Source organism: Erythrolamprus reginae, chromosome 7 (genome assembly GCF_031021105.1).
Source record: "Erythrolamprus reginae isolate rEryReg1 chromosome 7, rEryReg1.hap1, whole genome shotgun sequence".
NCBI classification, from domain to species: domain Eukaryota; kingdom Metazoa; phylum Chordata; class Lepidosauria; order Squamata; family Dipsadidae; genus Erythrolamprus; species Erythrolamprus reginae.
In genome coordinates this window covers 62,737,116-62,757,967 of record NC_091956.1, presented here as the reverse complement: position 1 = coordinate 62,757,967, position 20,852 = coordinate 62,737,116, and the positions used below count along the sequence as shown (strand labels likewise).

General features: G+C 39.7%; 1 protein-coding gene across 1 annotated transcript; it reads right to left on the bottom strand.

Moving 5' to 3' along the window:
• Positions 1-2,530: 2,530 nt before the first annotated feature.
• On the bottom strand, positions 2,531-20,746 carry C7H4orf33 (chromosome 7 C4orf33 homolog). Its single transcript, XM_070756631.1, has 6 exons — positions 20,594-20,746; positions 15,507-15,687; positions 12,284-12,344; positions 6,047-6,098; positions 5,750-5,949; positions 2,531-4,409 (listed from the first exon to the last, which is right to left on the bottom strand). Exons 2-6 carry the CDS (start codon positions 15,685-15,687, stop codon positions 4,310-4,312), a joined length of 594 nt encoding a protein of 197 aa, XP_070612732.1. The 5' UTR covers positions 20,594-20,746; the 3' UTR covers positions 2,531-4,309.
• Between the last annotated feature and the right edge of the window lie 106 nt (positions 20,747-20,852).

Below are 20,852 nucleotides of genomic sequence, written 5' to 3'. Positions count from 1 at the left end.
GCAACAACAACTGAGAGATTATTATCAAAGAAAATGAGGCCACCTGTGGTTGGGTGGTGCTGTGGTAATTAGTGAGGCTGCTATAAATAGCAGCCTGTGGGTTTGGCCATTGTGGAGGATTATCTAATCATTGTGTTTCCTGACTGCTTTACTGACTTTGACCTTTTGTGTGCTGGTTTTTCCCTGCTTTGAAACTAAACCAGAGCAAAGTGTGTTTCACTTTGTGAAAGAAGGACTTTGAATTGCCTCACAGCTGCAAGCTAAGTATCACAGAACTGATAGGCGACTTGTACAAATTACCAGTTTGTTTGGAGACGAGTGCTCTTTGCTATACCAAAAGAGGGCTTGGTTTAAGTGAATTTTCATTATAAAGAACGTTGTTTTGAATTTTCAAACGTGTGTGTGTGTGAAATTTGTACCTGTGAATTTTTGGGAGGAGTCTACCAGAGAGCCCAACAGAACAGTTTTGGATAGACAAGTGTTGCGAGTCTGGTCCTACTTAGGGGCAACCCTACTCTAAATAAATTTTATCTGATATTAAATGTAATGGCTTGTGGAAAAGACCTTGGGAAAGTGGGCAAAAGGACAATGGTCAGATAATAGACAGTGTGGTATGTCTAGGAAGAGGCTCAGAAAAATCCATCCCTGTATACCTACTTGGGCTGCAAAAGATAAGGAGGGTGATGGAATTGTACTTTCATATCTGCAAAATTATGTTAATGAACGTAGCTTTACAGTAAAATAGAAACAGTTGAACAGGTTGTGGTTCTTAACTGGTTTACTCCACAAGGTTGACAAAAGTAAAGACACTGAGCTGGTATAGAGAAATTAATCCCAAACACAAACAAAAAACAAAATGAAGACTTTAATGTAGTTTTCTGCGTAACTTACTCATTTATTAGAAACAGGGTTTTCTGAAGCAACACCCTCATTTTGAAAGCAGATGGGGGACATTCCTGCTATATACAAACCAGAGCAAGCATGTGTATGTTTGAGATGCATGGATATGGACTAAAATACAGGCCTAACTATCTGACAGTGAATTGGGAGCTAAAATCCCATAATACTTGCAGGCCCTTAGGCTCCATATTCTTACTTTATACCAGAGATCTTCAAACTTTAAAACTTGTGGGCTTCAACTTCCAGAATTCTCCAGCCAAATATTCTATGCAATGCTGGCTGGAAAATTCTGGGAGTTGAAGTCCACAAGTCTTAAAAGTTGCTAAGTTTGGATACCCCTGCTTTATACAGTAGCTTTAAAAACGATGTTAATCAAGAAAACCAATAGTAGTTTCAGTAGTCCAGCCTCCTAGTTTTAAGTTGATAATTCACACTGCCCTGAGTCATAATTTAACTAAGACTTGCGGTTTGGGTTTTTATAAAAGGCAGAACCATTAAGCCAAAATTAAATATATCCCATTCTGAGTAAAATGTAATACATCATTTGAGGGAAGACCTGTTTCTAAGTTGCTTCTGCCCATCTAATGAGATTGGATAGACTAGGTCCCATCAGCCAAGATGTACCCATTGCGTAAATCCAGGAAGTGTGCCTTCTTTGAAAAGATATTCCATCGTGAGATCCAGATGGGTCTCACCCTGACTACATTGAAGAAACTATTAAAGACTTTGTGATTTTTCCTGGCTTTGAGGCAAGCTGAAGGTTAAGTGCCTACCAGATGGGTTTGTTTTGGTTCATATGTTTGCCCTCAGGCTGTTCATGTTCTCTTTTATGTCTTTTGTCTTCTTTTTTTCCCCATGTTATAATTGTAATATGCCCAGCATTATTGGGAGCTAAGTGGCCTATGAACAGTAGAAAGAAAAAAAATAAACTTGACCTTTCATATAAATGTTAAAGGGAGGCATTGTGACTAAATCTATTAAATTCAATTGGTATTTATTTCCACACCATAAGTACAAATTCTATTAATTAATACTACTACTACTACTACTACTACTACTACTACTACTACTAGAAATATAGAAACATAGAAGACTGACGGCAGAAAAAGACGTCATGGTCCATCTAGTCTGCCCTTATACTATTTCCTGTATTTTATCTTACAATGGATATATGTTTATTCCAGGCATGTTTAAATTCACTTACTGTGGATTTACCAATCACGTCTGCTGGAAGTTTGTTCCAAGGATCTACTACTCTTTCAGTGAAATAATATTTTCTCACGTTGCTTTTGATCTTTCCCCCAACTAACTTCAGATTGTGTCCCCTTCTTCTTGTGTTCACTTTCCTATTAAAAATACTTCCCTCCTGAACCTTATTTAACCCTTTAACATATTTAAATGTTTCGATCATGTCCCCCCTTTTCCTTCTGTCCTCCAGACTATACAGATACTACTACTACTACTACTACTACTACTACTACTAATAATAATAATAATAATAATAATACAGTAATAATAATAACAACAATAATCATTTATTAGATATGTATGCCGCCCCTCTCCGAGGACTGTTATGATTTTATTTAAATAATAAAATGCAGAGATGAAAGGATGCAAAACTTTTACACGATTCCAGGTATTCATAATTATTTTATTACAAAGATATACAGACACACAATTCATAACCATATCTACAAATTTTCCCTGATGCCAAGACACTTTCATTTAATCCACCATAGACTTTCTAGAACTGTATCCAACTGTATCCAATAATCTATCTCAATCTGCGTTAGAACTGTAGGTTGCTTCATTTTTATGCAGTAATTAAAGTGATTCAGCTCCATCTTCTATAATGGCTTAATTTATCATCTTTATAAACACTTAAAAGAAGTCAAGTAGCTGCATTAAGTGTTAATGCATGCATATATGCACACATACACACATATATTTCAAAATAACAAAAGTAAAAAAGTATGCAGAACAAACAAAATAAACTGGTAAGGAAAAGAGAAAATTTCAGGAATTAAAATAAAGGATTATACAATTATTAACCTGCATTTCTACCAAGTAATTATCATATTACCATAATATTTTTATCATCCACTTTGAATATTTTTAATTCTAAAATCATTGATATTTTTTTTCTTTCAGCAAAATGTTCATATAAGGATTCCAATCTTTCCAAAAATATTATTCTATTTTTCTCATTTCTGTACATTCAGTACATTTCATCATTTCTGTACATTCAGTAAATTTTACAAGTCAATTTTCCTCTGAATGTTTTTCATGTACAGTGATCCCTCGAGTTTCGCGATCTCGATGTTCGCTAAACGCTATATCGCGAGTTTTCAACCCGGAAGTAAACTCCACCATCTGCGCATGCGTGCCCTTCCACGCATGCGTAGATGGTGGAGTTTCCCCGCCGGGCAGAGGCTTCCCTGGGTCTTCCCCCTCTTGCCCCGGTAAGGCGCGAGCAACGGCGTGGGCGGGTGGGCGGCACACGCGCGGGGAAACCCCAGGGCCGCTTCTCAGCTGAGAAGCGGCCCCAGCAACAGCGCGGGGGGCGGGCAGCACGCGCGCGCGGGGGGGAAACCCCAGGGCCGCTTCTCAGCTGAGAAGCAGCCCCAGCAACAGCGCGGGGGGCGGGCAGCACGCGCGCGCGGGGGGGAAACCCCAGGGCCGCTTCTCAGCTGAGAAGCAGCCCCAGCAACAGCACGGGGGGCGGGCAGCACGCGCGCGCGGGGGGGAAACCCCAGGGCCGCTTCTCAGCTGAGAAGCGGCCCCACCAACAGCGCGGGGGGTGGGCAGCACGCGCGCGCGCGGAGGAAACCCCAGGGCCGCTTCTCAGCTGAGAAGCGGCCCCAGCAACAGCGCGGGGGGCGGGCAGCACGCGCGCGGGGGGGGAAACCCCAGGGCCGCTTCTCAGCTGAGAAGCAGCCCCAGCAACAGCGCGGGGGGCGGGCAGCACGCGCGCGCGCGGGGGAAACCCCAGGGCCGCTTCTCAGCTGAGAAGCGGCCCCAGCAACAGCGCAGGGGGCGGGCGGCACGCGCGCGGACAAGCAGCAGCAGCGAGGCGGCGGGGAAACCCAATCTTCGGCTCCTCGCTGCTGCTGTGGAAATAAAAACACCATCTGCGCATGCGCAGATGGTGTTTTTACTTCCGCACCGCTACTTCGCGACAAATCGATCATCGCGAGGGGTCCTGGAACGGAACCCTCGCGATGATCGAGGGATCACTGTATTTCCATTTTGTTCCATACAATAATCTTGAAACATTTATATTTTCCAAAATCTTTTCTAACAATTATAACTTGATAAATTATTCCTGTTTCCCCCACCAAAAGAAAGCCCACCTGCAGGCCTAAAAAACATAACCCTGAGCCAAATATTTATGATATTCCTGTATTTTTCATCTCACACATGATTTCCACAAATCTGATTCCGGCTGTTTCCAATCTTCTCCCCTTAATTGTTTGAAACTGAATTTTTTAAAATATTCCAGACGATGGCTGCAAGAGAAAAGCAAGCAAAGAGTTAACAGCTGTTCATCCTTTCTCCTTCTATTGAACTGTTACAAAGAATAATTATTAAAAATATGAAAATATGTAAAAAAAATTAGATCGGACATTCTGCTAAATTAAGGCAAACCTATACAGTTAAATATATGTGTACAGGAAGGGATAGGCCAACAGCACTAAAAGTTCATTCTGAAGATAATCTCTATGCAAAATAACAGCCCATTCAGCACATATCTAAATGCTTATTCTATAGAGGTTTCTGAGGTTTGAAAACTTTGCTAGCCTAATATTTTCTAAACCTACAAATTAAAATTTATTTTCATAAAACCCTGAAACTGCTCCGAATCTTCGGAGAGGGGCGGCATACAAATATATATATATATATATATATATACATATATGTATGTATGTATGTATGTATGTATGTATGTGTATATATATATATATATATATATATATATATATATATATATGGTTTTCTAATTTTTACCCCATTTCCATTTCCATTTCCAAACCTCTATTATTATTATTATTTATTTTTATATATATATATTATTATTATTATTTTTATTTATTTTTTTATATATATATATATATATATATATATATAAATAAATAATAATAATAATAATAATAATAGAGGTTTGGAAATGGAAATGGGGTAAAAATTAGAAAACCACCAATAGGTATTAGAAGATATCAATGTGCATGGAATATAGCATATTACTGAATTTCAGGCCCCAGAAAGGATGCAAAATATTGAAGGTGAAGGATATATAAGACAAGAAGTATGTAAATATTTTATTGCATTACGTAAAGCTTCAAAAAATATTTGAAATATTTCTGAAATATGTTAGACAATATTTATACTGAAAATTATATGAACAGGAGAATCGACTTTAAGTAGATTTAGCTGTCGGTGGTTTAAGGGACAGATATTTTATTATCATGTTCAATAATAAATGGGCTATTTAGTAGATTCTAAACAGAAACAAATCTAAAGTTAATATAGATTTTCTGGGTAAATTTATTCTCAAAGCTATTGTGGTCTGATGTTACAGTTTGATAGACAGCCTTAGGATCAAATATTCTCTCAGAGAAGTCAATGGATGACTTTGGACTCTGTTCTTTGAACCCAACTCTTCTCACAGTTTGTGAAGAAAATAGGAGGTGTACCATGCATGCTATCTGAGATCTTGTATGAAAAGTGGAATATAAATATAACAAATTTATAAAACTTTACTCTTAGGATATAGGCCATTAAAATGATCTTCCCTATATTAGCCTTTCAATAATCGTAATATAAAAAATGGCATCACAGATATACTTACAAATCAGGTTTCTGGTTATTGTGAACTTCATTTTGAGGAATAGGATAGAGAGCTTCGTATGTTCTGTTCACATCTGATCCATGAATTGCAAATGCATTAAATCTGTCAGTGTTGGGAGGAAAATAATCCCAAGGCAAATGAGCACGGCCCCTCCATTTGGTAGTTTCTCTTGAAACTTCAAATTTTAAAGGAAGTTCTTTCTGTGTTAAAATAAAATATATATAAAACAATAGATTTACCATCTTTTCAGAGTCCTTCACATATTTAGGGGGAAATTAACTCAAATAGTTCACTTACTCTGCAGATATTCCGTCTGCCCCAAAGGAACAACACAAGATGTTGGCCATGCCTATAAAAATATGATATAAAGATAACAGAAAAAATATTTGCTTTGTATCTTAAGCCAGTGTCTACTTATTAGTTGTTACATGAAGACAATGCTGTCACCATGCAAAATAGCAGACATGAGCTAATAAATGAATATGAAAACATTAAAGATATAGGACTACTTTTAATAAATTTTCCTGCAATGTACAGTGGTACCTCGAGATACGAGTTTAATTCGTTCCGGACCTGGGCTCTTAAGTCGAGCAGCTCTTATCTCGAACGACTTTTCCCCATAGGAATTAATGTAAATAATTTTAATTGGTTCCAGCCCTCAAAAAACTCACAAAGTTAGTCTAAATTATGCAGAAAGACATGTTTTTAATGAAGAAATGTACATGTACATATAAATGAATAATGAAGTTTCTTTCACTTAACTTGTAAACTTTCTTAAACTTTTAAATTTACATATGTTCAACTTCTCTGCCACCCAATCCTGTAGGACAGAGGTCCCCAACCCTTTTTGCACCAGGGACCGGCTTTAAGCGATCAAGAGAGGAATGGGTGAATGAATGGACGGAGGGTGGGAAGGAAGGAAGGAAAGAGGGAAGGGACAGGAACAGAGGAAGGAAGCAAGGAAACTTATGAAAGGGGAGAGTAAGAGAGGAATGAGTGAAGGGAGGGAGGGAGGGAAGAAGGTGGGAAGGAGAAAGAAAAGAAGAAATAGAGGAAGAGAAGGTAAAAGAGAGAAAGAAAAAGAGCAAGAAAGAAAGCAAGAAAGAAAGAAAGAAAGAAAGGGGGAAGGGACAGGAACAGAGGAAGGAAGCAAGGAAACTTATGAAAGGGGAGAGTAAGAGAGGAATGAGTGAAGGGAGGGAGGGAGGGAAGAAGGTGGGAAGGAGAAAGAAAAGAAGAAATAGAGGAAGGGAAGGTAAAAGAGAGAAAGAAAAAGAGCAAGAAAGAAAGAAAGAAAGAAAGAAAGAAAGAAAGAAAGAAAGAAAGAGGGAAGGGACAGGAACAGAGGAAAGAAGCAAGGAAACTTATGAAAGGGGAGAGTAAGAGAGGAATGAGTGAAGGGAGGGAGGGAAGAAGGTGGGAAGGAGAAAGAAAAGAAGAAATAGAGGAAGGGAAGGTAAAAGAGAGAAAGAAAAAGAGCAAGAAAGAAAGAAAGAAAGAAAGAAAGAAAGAAAGAAAGAAAGAAAGAAAGAAAGAAAGAAAGGGGGAAGGGACAGGAACAGAGGAAGGAAGCAAGGAAACTTATGAAAGGGGAGAGTAAGAGAGGAATGAGTGAAGGGAGGGAGGGAGGGAAGAAGGTGGGAAGGAGAAAGAAAAGAAGAAATAGAGGAAGGGAAGGTAAAAGAGAGAAAGAAAAAGAGCAAAAAAGAAAGAAAGAAAGAAAGAAAGAGGGAAGGGACAGGAACAGAGGAAGGAAGCAAGGAAACTTATGAAAGGGGAGAGTAAGAGAGGAATGAGTGAAGGGAGGGAGGGAGGGAGGGAAGAAGGTGGGAAGGAGAAAGAAAAGAAGAAATAGAGGAAGGGAAGGTAAAAGAGAGAAAGAAAAAGAGCAAGAAAGAAAGCAAGAAAGAAAGAAAGAGGGAAGGGACAGGAACAGAGGAAGGAAGCAAGGAAACTTATGAGAGGGGAGAGTAAGAGAGGAATGAGTGAAGGGAGGGAGGGAGGGAAGAAGGTGGGAAGGAGAAAGAAAAGAAGAAATAGAGGAAGGGAAGGTAAAAGAGAAAGAAAAAGAGCAAGAAAGAAAGCTGCAAGCACCCCCCCGAGCCCCCCAGGCCGGCTGCAACCTTTTAAAACACGCGCGCCGCTTCGCTGCTGTCTCCTGAAGCCGAACGCGGAAGTTAGCGTTTGGCTTCAGGAGACAGCTCCTTGGTGCTTGTATCTCGAATTTGGGCTTGTAAGTAGAACAAAAATATCTCTCCCCTCCCAGCTCTTATCTCGAGTTGCTCTTAAGTAGAGCAGCTCTTATGTCGGGGTTCCACTGTACTTCCATTGTGTATAAATATCTTGAGAAAGAGGTACACAGACATAGACATAGTTGCATATTAGCCATTTCTGAACTAATTTGGTTCAGAAGCTAAACTAAGTTAGGTCCTATTAATACAGGTAGTCCTTGACTCACGAGCCCAAAATTTGTTGTTAAGTGAGACATTGGTTAAGTGAATTTTGTCCCATTTTATGACCTTTCTTGCTATAGATGTTAAGTGAATCATAACAGTTGATAAGTTAGTAATCTAGTCATTCAATGAATCTGGCTTCCCCTTTGCTTGTCATAAAGTCACAAAAGTGATCACATGACTTTGGGACACTGCAATAATCATAAATATATTATCATAAATATATAAATATATGCCAAGTACCCGGATTTTGATTACATGATCATGAGATGCTGCAAGGTCGTAACTGTGAACAATAGTCATAAGTCACATTCTTCAGTGGCGTTGTAACTTTGAACGGTCACTAAACAACAATTGTAAGTCAAGGACTACCTGTACCTAGATAGAAGACTACTAGGCAGGGGTGTCAAACGGTTGGCCTATGGGCATCACATGCAGGCCACACCCACCCCAGCTCTACAAAGGGAAAAACATCATATGTTACATGACAGCAATTTTATGCTGTGACTTTGACACCCATGTTTTAGGGTGCCTAGGATTTATTGTTAAACTTTGAATTTTCTTTAAAGATCCCAGAAGAAAACAGTGTCAAAACATTTCTATACTATTTCCAAGAAAAAAACTTTGTTTAAATAATCATCCGAAATTGAGTTCAACCTGAACGCATTCTATTCTTAAATAACATGATCTAGTTCATTTTCTTTGTGTCTAGGTATCGGAGTAAAAATGTAGTAGTCTTAAACACTATCTTCCCTTGTTCTATTTGTGTGGGGCATAAAATTATTCTGAATCTGGTGGGGGGAAGATTTCCTCCAAATATGAAATCCTGATAAACTAGTTTGAAACAGATTATCAGAAATATAATAGGTTTTATCACTGTTTTATTATTGCTATTGTTTTTGCTTTTGGAGCATACCTCAAAAAGAATTACCCTATCTTAGGAAAAAAACTGATAATCATAGAAACAAAAAAGAATTAGCATATTTTTATTTTATGTTTCAATTACAGGAAACCCAGACTATCAAAGACTCCGGTCCTGTTAGATACATTCTGTTGTGGTTGGCATTTTAATCACTATATAATGCTGCATTGCATTATATGCAGGCTTTTAATATGCTATTTTTCATTGCCCTAATAACACTGATCTTTTATTCAAGCTGTAAAAAGTACGGTAGCAGTTACTTTTTAAAACATGGATAGGAATTCAATTGGTCATTGTAAAAGTAGGTTGTGAGTTCTTTATTTCTATGCTCTCTATCTGCTATGAAACAGCACCACAAAGTATTTCCCATGACTGTTCAAAAAGTATAGAACAATTCCAAACAGGTACAGTATGTTACAGAAGTGAATGCACCCCTTCACATTTTGTAAATATTTAATAAATCTTTGCATGTGATAACATTGAAGAAATGACACTTGGCTACAATGTAAAGTAGTAAGTATACAACTTGTACAACGGTGTAAATGTGCTGTCCCCTCAAAATAATGCAGCCATAGTATGTCTACACTGCTGGTAAGTGAGTACACCCCTAAGTGATAATGTCTAAATGGTGCCCAAGTAGCCATTTTTCCTCCTTGGAGTCATGCGATTTGTATTAGTACAAGATCTAAGGTGTGAAGGGGAAGTAGGTGTGTTAAATTTGGGGTAATCGTTCTCACTCTCTCATACAAGTCACTGGAAGTTCAACATGTCCGACTCTCTGGAACCAGCTCCCCCCTGAGATTAAGATTGCCCCCACCCTCCTTGCCTTTCGCAAACTCCTTAAAACCCACCTCTGCCGTCAGGCATGGGGGAACTGAAACATCTCCCCCTTGCCCATGTTGTTTTGGTATTAGATTGATTGTGTGCTTGTTGTTTTAATATTCTGGGGTTGTTTTTTATGAATTTTTTAGCTGAAAATTGTAATTGGATTGGTGGGTATTGGATTTGTTATTATGTATTGTTTTTACCTTGTTGTGAGCCGCCCCGAGTTTGCGGAGAGGGGCGGCATATAAATCCAATAAATCTAATCTAAATCTAATCTAACATGGCACCTCGTGGCAATGAATTATCTCAAGATCTGAAAAAACATATTGTTGCTCTATATAAAGATGGCCTAAGCTATAAGAAGATTGTCACACCCTGAAACTGAGCTGTAACATGTTGGCCAAGACCATACAGCGATTTAACAGAACAAGTTCCACTCAGAACAGGCCTCGCCATGGTTGACCAAAGAAGTTGTGTGCCCGTGCTCAGTTTCATATCTGGAAGTTTGCTTTTGGAATTGAACTTATGAGTACTGCCAGCATTGCAGTTGAAGGGGTATTTATGGGAGGGGGGGGGGTTCCAGCCTGTCAGCGCTCAGACCATACACTACATGCTGCATCAAATTGGTCTGCAGGGCTGTCTTCCCAGAAGGAAGCCTCTTCTAAAGATGATGCACAAGAAAGCCCGCAAACAGTTTGCTGCAGACAAGCAGACTAAGCACATGGATTTCTGGAACCATGTCCTGTGGGCCAATGAGACCAATATAATAAATTTATTTGGTTCAGATGGTGTCAAGCATGTGTGGTGGCAACCAGGTGAGAAGTACAAAGACAAGTGTGTCTTGCCTACTGTCAAGCATGGTGGTGGGAATGTCATGGTCATCAGTGTTGTACATGAAGTGTAATTTCTTCATCATGAAAAGATATGCTTAAATATTTACAAAATGTGAAGGAGTATACTTACTTCTGTGACATACTGTACATAGTACCAAGGGTGATACCTGTAAAACATAGACATCAATTCCTATTACTAGATCCTCTTAGGCTGCATAAATCTAATATCAGACCTTCCCCAATGTGATGCCTTAGGAAAGAAAGACCCTTGACTCCATTGGGTTAAAAAAAGGATTCTTTAACTAAAGGTATTGGCTGACGCAAAGTCAAGCTAGTTTTGAATTTTCCCACTTTCAAAATACATAGTAAGGTTCTCCCATAGCCCATCCCTCCCTCCATAACTAGTCCATTTCCAGGAAATTAGAGCTCACCAAAATGTTTTAAAGAATTATGAGAAGTTTGGGGGTAATCCACATTATTTTCTAAGGATGCCTGGTCTTGGGACACTGGTAGAAACTGGATGTGGGTTGTTCTCGTCTTTATTATCTATCATTCCCCCCTCCTGTTTTCTATTATGTTCACACATGGCTTTCAATTGCCCCCTTAAGATGTTTCCAATTCTGGGTCCTCTCTTTTAGACTGCAAGGAGTCCCTGCTGTGTTCATGCAGCTAATAACGAAGTGCTGCATAAACACCTGTACAAGGGATAATTAGTTTACCTCGTTGATATTTTGATCTATACTGAGACTATGGCAGAACACATATAACTAGTCAGAGATGTGCTCAAGAAGCTTTAAGCAAAAAATTATATGCCAAGCTGTCCAGATACAAATTCTACCAGAGTAAAATTAACAATCTGGACTACAGTATTTTCCACGACGGTATAGAGATGGACCCAAAAAAGGTGCAGGCACTACTAGAGTGGACTCCTCACATACCAGGATGCAACTACAAAGCTTCCTGGGTTTTGTGAATTTTTACCACCAATTAATTCCTTCATTTGCCCATTAGCTCTCCCCATCACCAATCTACTAAAGACAAAATGGGACAAGAAAACGCAAGCCCAGCCAGCCACTTAAATGGCCTATGTACATTAAAACGTAATTCAAATATAATTTCAAGAATGTAAGCCAATTTGTTCTAGTGGTTTAAGTACCAGGCTCGAAACCGGGAGATGGGCTTGAAGCTGGCAAATGATAAGTTCTAATCTACCTTAGGCATGAAGCTATTTAGGTGATCTAGAGACAGTCGTTCTCTCAGCTCAAGGAAGGACGCAAGGACAAACCACTTCCAAAATCTTCCCAAGAAAACTGCAGTAACTTGCCCAGGCAGTTGCCAGGAATCAAGATGCTTGGAGGTAGCCATGGACCACCAGGACTTAGCTCAAGATTATAACATTAAATCATAACATTTCTTCAAGTCTTAATGGACGCCCTATGATCACAGGTCGAGAACTACTGCTATAGAACATTCTAAAAATTATTTGAAATTATCTACTTACGGGCAGAGCTCTACTTCTAGGTACTGCTCGGTTTGGTAATTCAAGAAGAAGGCTTCTACAACTAAAACCACATAACAATTGTTTATTTTACTTTGTATATTTCATATAGACACAAAGAACATTAAATACAACATCCATAACTACAGTCTTATTTTACCTACCCTAATGATGCAAAGGTGAGAGCTAGTCTGATGTAGCAGTTAAAAACTGGGAGAATCTGATTTCTAGTCCTGCCTTAGGCATAAACCCAACTGGGTAAACTTGCACCAATGACCCTCTCTCAGTCCTAGGAGAAAAGGCAATAGCAAACACTTTCAGAATTTTGCAGTCTCCAAGAATCAACACTGACTCAAAGGTGCACGCACACACAAATATACAAAAAGATGCAAAAGATTACAAAATCTTTCAGAGAAGCCTACTAGTGTTATTCAGAATTCAGAATCTAAACTAACTATAAGTTTCTATCAGAGGCATTGGAAATGCTTTCTTACAGCTTCAATTGTTTTAAAACAATGACAAATTTTGACAAAACTATGACAGAAGTTCAAACTTAATGGACTTAATGGACTAAATACATATATGAAAAATAGCTACAGTGTTCCCTCGATTTTCGCGGGGGATGCGTTCCGAGACCGCCCGCGAAAGTCGAATTTCCGCAAAGTAGAGATACGGAAATAAATACACTATTTTTGGCTATGAACGGTATCCCAAGCCTTCCCTTAACACTAAACCCCTAAATTACCATTTCCCATTCCCTTAGCAACCATTTAGATTATTACTCACCATGTTTATTTATTAAAGTTGATTTTAAAAAATGTTTTTTAAAGGCAGACGAAATTTTAGCAATGACATATGACATCATCGGGCGGGAAAAACCATGGTATAGGGGAAAAAACCGCAAAGTATTTTTTAATTAATATTTTTGAAAAACTGTGGTATAGACATTCCGGGAAGTTCGAACCCACAAAAATCGAGGGAACACTGTACTTGCATTTTAATGCAATTAGGATAAAAAAATAAGTTCAGGTCTATCTAAATGGCTTCCACAAGATATTTCTTTTACAATGTACAACTTCTTCATACACTGTTAACTTTTAAATCCCTATTTGAAGTTGATCTGGAAATAAATGTCTCAATATTCTCCAATTTAGAACTCATAAAATGCACTACCAGGTGAGTTTTGTCTTCAACTGATATGATTTTTTTTTAAATGTTCATGTTGAACTACTTACATATTCCATACACACATACATACACAGAGATGGGCTGCTGCCGAAACAGCTAATTGTGCGCAGCTCTGCAGTTCTGGAGCACGAATGCGGGATTGAGCACAATTTTGCTTCCCGCAGATGTGCAGGTAGCAACATCTCGCACAGGGACGTACGTATGTGTACATTTCACCAAGTTTTTTGCTTCCCCGCATGTTTATATATATATACGGTATAAACAATGCTGTAAATAAATAATGCACACACACACAGAGACACAATGGTGTAAAGCAAAAAAAGTATGTTCAGGACAACATAATTCAATTTTAGTGCCATTAAAGAAACATCAAATGGAAAAATCAAACAGCAAATTAAACACTTCAGTTTCATTTCACAGTAGTATTTTTGTTCAGGCAAAACATTTCAAATATTAATTAATTTGAACAGTCATAATGAAGTAAGGGGGATGATAATGAAGTCAGATAATAGGCTATTTTATGAAACATACTTCAAACAGGTAATGGTTATCTTGGTAAGATCAGAAAAGCCTGTGTAAGTAGTAATATATGACTTACAACAAGATAAAATTAATTTGCATTCAACTTCTAACACACTGATGTTTGCAGATTTGTATATGAATATGTAAATATTTAAGATACTGTACTAGATTTCTCATAATCATGTTTAAAAACTTTTGACATCAGAATAAAAATCATTAAACTAAAGAAACCAGCAATATGCTGAGCAGTTGGAGGTCCCATTAATAACATAAAACTTATATTGATGAAGTATTTCTGCAAATTCATTTATCTAGTATGAAAGATGGGAGGCTTAAAATAGCAAAGTGGTTTGTTTAAAAACAGACAGAAGTGTAGAAGTGCTATACAAACAGCAGTTTCTTTGTATGAAAATGCTAAATACAAATCCTAACCCTAATCCTGACAGGTGTTTGTGAAATGCTGAATACTGATTCAACGAAAATATTAAGTCTTCTTGCTAGAATTACTTAGCCACTTTGTATTTGGTTATGGTACCCGAATATTTTTGTTCAGAAAGAAATGTAAGACGTTAATTGCTACCAGTTTATTATTAGATATTATATTTTACACTGTTCATAGTAAAAAGCAACAGGACCATCAATAGAATTTATATACTGCATTTTTCGGAGTATATGATGCATCTTTTTCCTCCGTAAAAGAGGCTGATAATTTGGGTGCATTTTATATTCCCCCCCCCCCCAAGCTCCAACTAACTAACTTCTCAGCTCTTAGCTTGCAGTCTCTTTCCTTGCAAAGAATGTTTCCTGCAAAGAATGTTTTCCAAGCTCTAAGTCTTTACAGGTTTTTTTCATTGCTTTAATTTGCTCCGAATAAGTTTCTTTCCAGCCCTAACCAGATGCTAACAATGTTCCCAGCTCTTACTGACTTGCAAGCTCTTTCACTGTTACTCTCTGCAAAGAATGTTTTCCACACCCTAAATCTTTGCAAAGTTTTTTCCATTGCTCTACTTGCTCCGAATGTTTCTTTCCAGGTGCTAATAATGTTCCTAGCTCTTACTGATTTGTAAACTCTTTTATTGTTACTATCCCCGAATAAAGTTTTTTTAAGCCCTAACCAGGGGATAAAATAATGGCTGAAGCTGACCAGACTAAAGACGCTAGCCAGATGAATATCTGCTAAGCAGATTCTTTTCCCTATTTTCCTTCCCGAAAACTAAGGTGCATCTTATACTCTGAAAACTACGGTATTTAAAATAAATGCATATTGTATCTCTCAAGTTAAATTCAGGTGTAGTATTTATGAAAAATGTAAGTACTGTACTTATATAATTAATCCAGTACCAAAGAAATGCTGAAAACAAAATAGCTTGTAAGCCACCAAAATAGGAACACCTGGCACAGACTTTTGCTATAGTGTGTCTTTATAAAAAGAGGGCAGAGGAATGAAGTCTAGGCAAGAGTTGCTATCAGAATATTCAAGATTTAATAATACATGCATATATATATATATACTTACCCTCATAGTCCCATAATCCATTGAACGGTTTTCCCGGTTCACCAGGAGGAGCTGGAGGATCATTGAAAAATGGGGCATTCAATTCCATCAGTATTCCAGCGTTTTCTGGACTCAGTCTGATTATTATTGGATCATGGGACACAGGAAGGCTGTTCCATGTGTGTTCAATTTTAAACTCCATCTAAGTATTTTACATCAAGAAAAAAATATTACATATTTAAAATAAATATTAACAAATTGAAATGTCTTTTAATTGAAGATATTATATTATTAGTGATTACAGAATTATTAAATATTGTATGTATCTACAATTTTAAGCTTCAGGGTCTATTTCATTGATATGCATTTGCTTAAAATAAATCCCATTCACTTACTTTTTATTCAAGATATATACATGCACACACACAAATACGTTTGTATATGTGTGTGTTTCTGTCAAAAAAAACCAGAGGAGTACCTGTGGTCTAGAGGTTAAAGCAGTGTTTCCCAACCGGTGTGCCGCGGGTGCCGCGAAGAAATAAGCTCAGCTTCTGGTCTCGCAACTTTTTGCGAAGAGAAAAAAGTTGTGAGACCGGAAGCTGAGCTTGCTTCTTTGCGCCTTCCAAGTTTTCCAGCAGCTGCGGCGCGCCGCCCAGCTGGAGCTTCCCTGTCAGCAGGTGAGCTTTGGGGCTTGGTGGGAGGGCAGCGGCAGCGGGAGGGCGGCGCACAGCGGGAGGATGATGGCGGCGGCAGCGGCAGCGGGCAGGAGCCATGCTATGGGGCGGTGGCAGGGTGGTCCCTCTCTCTCTCCCCCTCCCTTGCTTTCTCTTTCTCTCCCCCCTCTCTCCCTCTCCCAGTAGCCGTGGGGCGACGTCAGGGTGATCAGCTGTGAGGCGGAGCTCCGGAACAGAGGAACAGAGGCACCGATGGCGGCGGCTGGAAATGCTGGAATTGCGTGGCTGGACCAGGACAGAGGCTCAAGACCCACATCCATGCCCAGCGCAACGGCAGAAATGTACGGCGTCTAGCCACCGCCGCCTGTGCCTCCGTTCTGGAGCTCACAGCTGATCACCCTGCCGTCGCCCCACGGCTACTGGGAGAAAGAGAGAGGGAGAGAGGGGGGAGAGAAAGAGAAAGCAAGAGAGGGAGAGACAGGAAGAGAGAGGAAGAGGGGGGGAGAGAAAGAGAGAGAAAGATATAGCAAGAGAGGGAGAGAGAGAAAGAGACGGAGGAGAGAAAGAGAGAGGAAGAGGGGGGGAAAGAAAGAGAGAGAAAGAGATAGCAAGAGAGGGAGAGAGAGGGAGGGAGAGAGGGGGGAGAGAGAGAAAGAGATAGCAAGAGAGGGAGAGAAAGAGAGAGGGAGAGGGGGGAGAGAAAGGAGAGAGAGGGGTAGAGAAAGAGAGAAAGCAAAAGAGAGAGAAAGAGAGATAGCAAGAGAGAGGGAGAGAGAGGGGGAGACAAAGAGAGAAAGCAAAAGAGAGAGAGAGAAAGAGAGATAGCAAGAGAGAGAAAGAGAGAGGGAGAGAGAGGGGGAAGAGAGAAAGAGAGAAAGACAGCAAGAGAGAGAAAGCAAGAGAGAGAGAGAAAGAGGGGGGAAGGAGGGTGAGGGAAAGACAGAGAGAGGGAAGGAGGGAGAGAGAAGGAGGGCAAAAAAGAGAGGAAGGAAGGGAGAAACAAAGAGAGATGGAGAGAGAGGGCAAAAAAGAGAGGAAGGAAGGGAGAAAGAGAGAAAGAGGGAGAGAGAAAAATAGAGCGAAAGGGAGGAAGAGAGATATTTTTTGTCCAAACTTTTTTTTACACACACACCCCGCCACCCCACCCCCCGCTCAATGTTCCCCAGGATTTTGTAAATGTGAATAATGTGCCACGGCTCAAAAAAGGTTGGGAAACACTGGGTGAAAGCTACTGTCTTATAGACAGTCTCCCCAGGTTCAAATCCCGGTAAGGGTATGGCTACCTGAGAGCAAAAATAGCTTGAAATAGATCTATATATTGTCCCTTCCTTTTCATTGTCACCCAAAATATTTTACATACATACATACAAATAAAACTTCCAAACATATGCAAAAGACTAGCTAGCAGCAGAGAAAATAAATTAAGAAAGTATACCAAGTCTTACAGTTTTTAAAGCATCACCAAGTTTCATCAAGTTTTTGAAGAGCAAAATTAACAACATATGGCATATACATTTCTGTCTAAAAGTTGGTGACAACTTCTGCTTAATTATTTTATGCTATGCTTTGAAAACATAAAAACAAGAAATAAGCTGCCCATCTAAAATCAAAATGTCTAATTATCTTAATGCAAGTGAAAATTAAATAGCAACAGACTTAGCATTTAGACTTATATACAGCTTCATGGTGCTTTTCAAGCCCTCTCTAAGCGGGTTACAGAATCAGCATATTTCCCCCAACAATCTGGATCCTCATTTTATCCACCTCAGAAGGATGGAAGGCTGAGTCAACCTTGAGCCGGTGGTGACATTTGAACTGCTAAACTACAGCTAGCAGTTAGCTGAAGTAGCCTCCTATTCCTATACCTACGTCATAGTATCTTATATTAGCTTATTACTCATCTGTAGAGTACAGCTTAACTACTCATCACAGAATATTCTACTATACTACATTCTAAAAATAGCTCAGAGCAGCAAAGCATTACATACATGCAAGTTCACATTGATATTATGCAAATAAAATGTCCTCCAGAAATTTCATGCTTTCTCCTAATTTTGGTACCTGTTTCAACCTGTTTCCACCACAGGGTGTCCACAGTGATCACAATATATAACTATGTAAATCAGCGTTTTCCCCACATTGTTACATTTGTATATTAATGCTGAACAAGTGCTGAACATCATCTGAACAGAAGTGTAAGATTGTTTTAAAATTGATCGGAAGCAAATTTGCCAGCAAAAGCAAAATTCCCCTTATTTGATCTGCTGATTTGCCAGTAATTAGGAAGGCACAAATTGAATCTTTAAACTGGGTTTAAAAATAATGATAATAGAGCCTATTATGTGAACCATAAAGTATATTAGAATATTACCCAACTGCAGTATATCGTAATCTGTTGCTGTTTACAACTTACAAGGTAGCATGAACCTCAACAATTGTCACATCACTTTTACCTTATCGAAAATTGCTGTTTTGCATGACTTAGATTGTCAGAGAAACAACTTTGGCTAGATAGTCATATCACTGCAATAACACTATTGTAATTTTCAGTTTTATTAATTTTCACAGTATCAACACTCACTTTGCTACTAACCCCTTCCAAACCATCTGCATAGTCCTTAAGTTTTGGTAGTCTAAATAATAATAACAATAACAACAACAGAGTTGGAAGGGACATTGGAGGTGTTTTAGTCCAGTGTTTCCCAACCTTGGCAACTTGAAGATATTTGGACTTCAACTCCCAGAATTCCCCAGCCAGCGGATGCTGGCTGGGGAATTCTGGGAGTTGAAGTCCAGATATTTTCAAGTTGCCAAGGTTGGGAAACACTGTTTTAGTCCAACCCCCTACACCAGTTCAGACAAATGGTTATCCAACATTAGGCCGGCTTTCTCTGTCACCCTGATTCACCCATGCCCCAGATCCTTTCCGACATGCCAAGAGAGACCCTCTCCCCTGTGCAAAGATCCCAAATTGTGTGTGGCTGTCTGCTCCTTGCAGCAATTTTCCCTTTCCTTCCCTGAATGACCTTCTTGCGATGGTTTGGCACACTCTGCTAAGGCTCCTGCGTGTTTTTAAAAGGCGCACTGCCCGGGCCAGAAGCTCTGCAGTGCACCAAGGGGTTGGATCCCTAACTTTAGAATCTTGTAGAGGAGGAAAGGCTCTCTTCCATTATCTGGCCCTGGCCAGCACAGGCTGGGCGCTGCGGGGGTTTTTTTTCTTTGCAAGCCAGCCCCAAGCCAAGCTCTGCGTCTTTTTCTTCCTTCCTACCTTTTTGCAAAACCTTCCCGGCTCTGCACCTCTCTCCCCACCCCCAAAAAATGTTTGCAAACCGTTCCCGGATAGGCGCTGCGTATTTCCGGTTGAATCACATCACACATCTAAGCAAAACTGAAGTAGAATCTATTTTCCTTTTTAAAATAAAATAAAATAAAATCTCAATTTAAAGATTTATATTATTATTTTCATCTAATCTGAAAATGGCAAGAAACTGTGGTGTCATTTTTTTTAAGCAACTATAGACAGATAATTGGTCACACTTGGTTTAATCCTATTGGCCAAGGTTCTAATTCGCTAGGCCTAGGTCAGTGATGGTGAACCTTTTTTTTCCTCCGGTGCCGAAAGAGTGTCTGTGTGCACTATCACACATGTGCAGTGTCCACACCCATAGATTTCCCCATCCCCTGGAGGCCCTCCAGAGACCGGAAACAGCCTGTTTCCCAACTTCTGGTAAGCCCAGTAGGCTGGTGTTTCACCTTCCCCAGGCTCCAGTCTTCCCTGGAGCCGGAGGGGGGGGGGGAGTAAAACGCCCTCACCCACCACCCTGGAGGTCTCTGGAAGCCCAAAACACCCTCCCAGAGCCTCTGTGCGAGCCAAAAATCAGCTGGCCTGCAAACACATGCACATTGGAGCTGAGCTAGGACAATGGCTCACATGCCAGCAAATATGGCTCCGCGTGCCACCTGTGGCATCCTGCCATTGGTTCCCCATCACTGGCCTAGGTGATCACTGATCATTGTTAATATGTGTACACATATTCACACATGCATAGACAATGTAACCTTCTCTCCTTCAGATTGCAATTATTTTGCACGAAGCAAAGCAAACTTTTGCTATTGTTGGCATATATAAATCCAAATAATAAACAAACAAACAAACATTCTGCCTTTAAATGATTATGTTGTTCCAATGGCTTAACTTTTCTGCTCGCCGAACCAACTAAAGCCAGTCATTCCACAAGGAGACGATGGGAATGGGGATATTTCAACAGCTAAAGCCAAATCCTAAAAGAAAATCTACCCGCGACCCAGCACTGAGTTGAGTTTTTATTAGCTTTAGAATGAATGAGCTGAAAAGGGACCGTGGAGGTCTTCCAGTCCAGCCGCCCTGCTCAAAGAAAGCAGCTCAAAGAAAGCTCCCGTGAGTTTAAGGATTACCTGCTGCTCAAAAGAAGGCTCCTGTGAGTTTAAGGAATACCCGTATCGCCAAGGGAGATTGCAAACTGAGCTTCCCTAACCGAATCCACACCACCAAAAGGAAGCGACCGCACTTCCGCTCATCATCCCCGGTTACTTTTACCCAGCAGCATCTCCATGGTAAGGAAAAGGAAGGGCCGAAACATGTGACCGTTTTTTTAAACCAATAGCAAATTAGCTCTATCTCAAGTAGAAATTCGATTGGCGGGCTTGCTTGTTT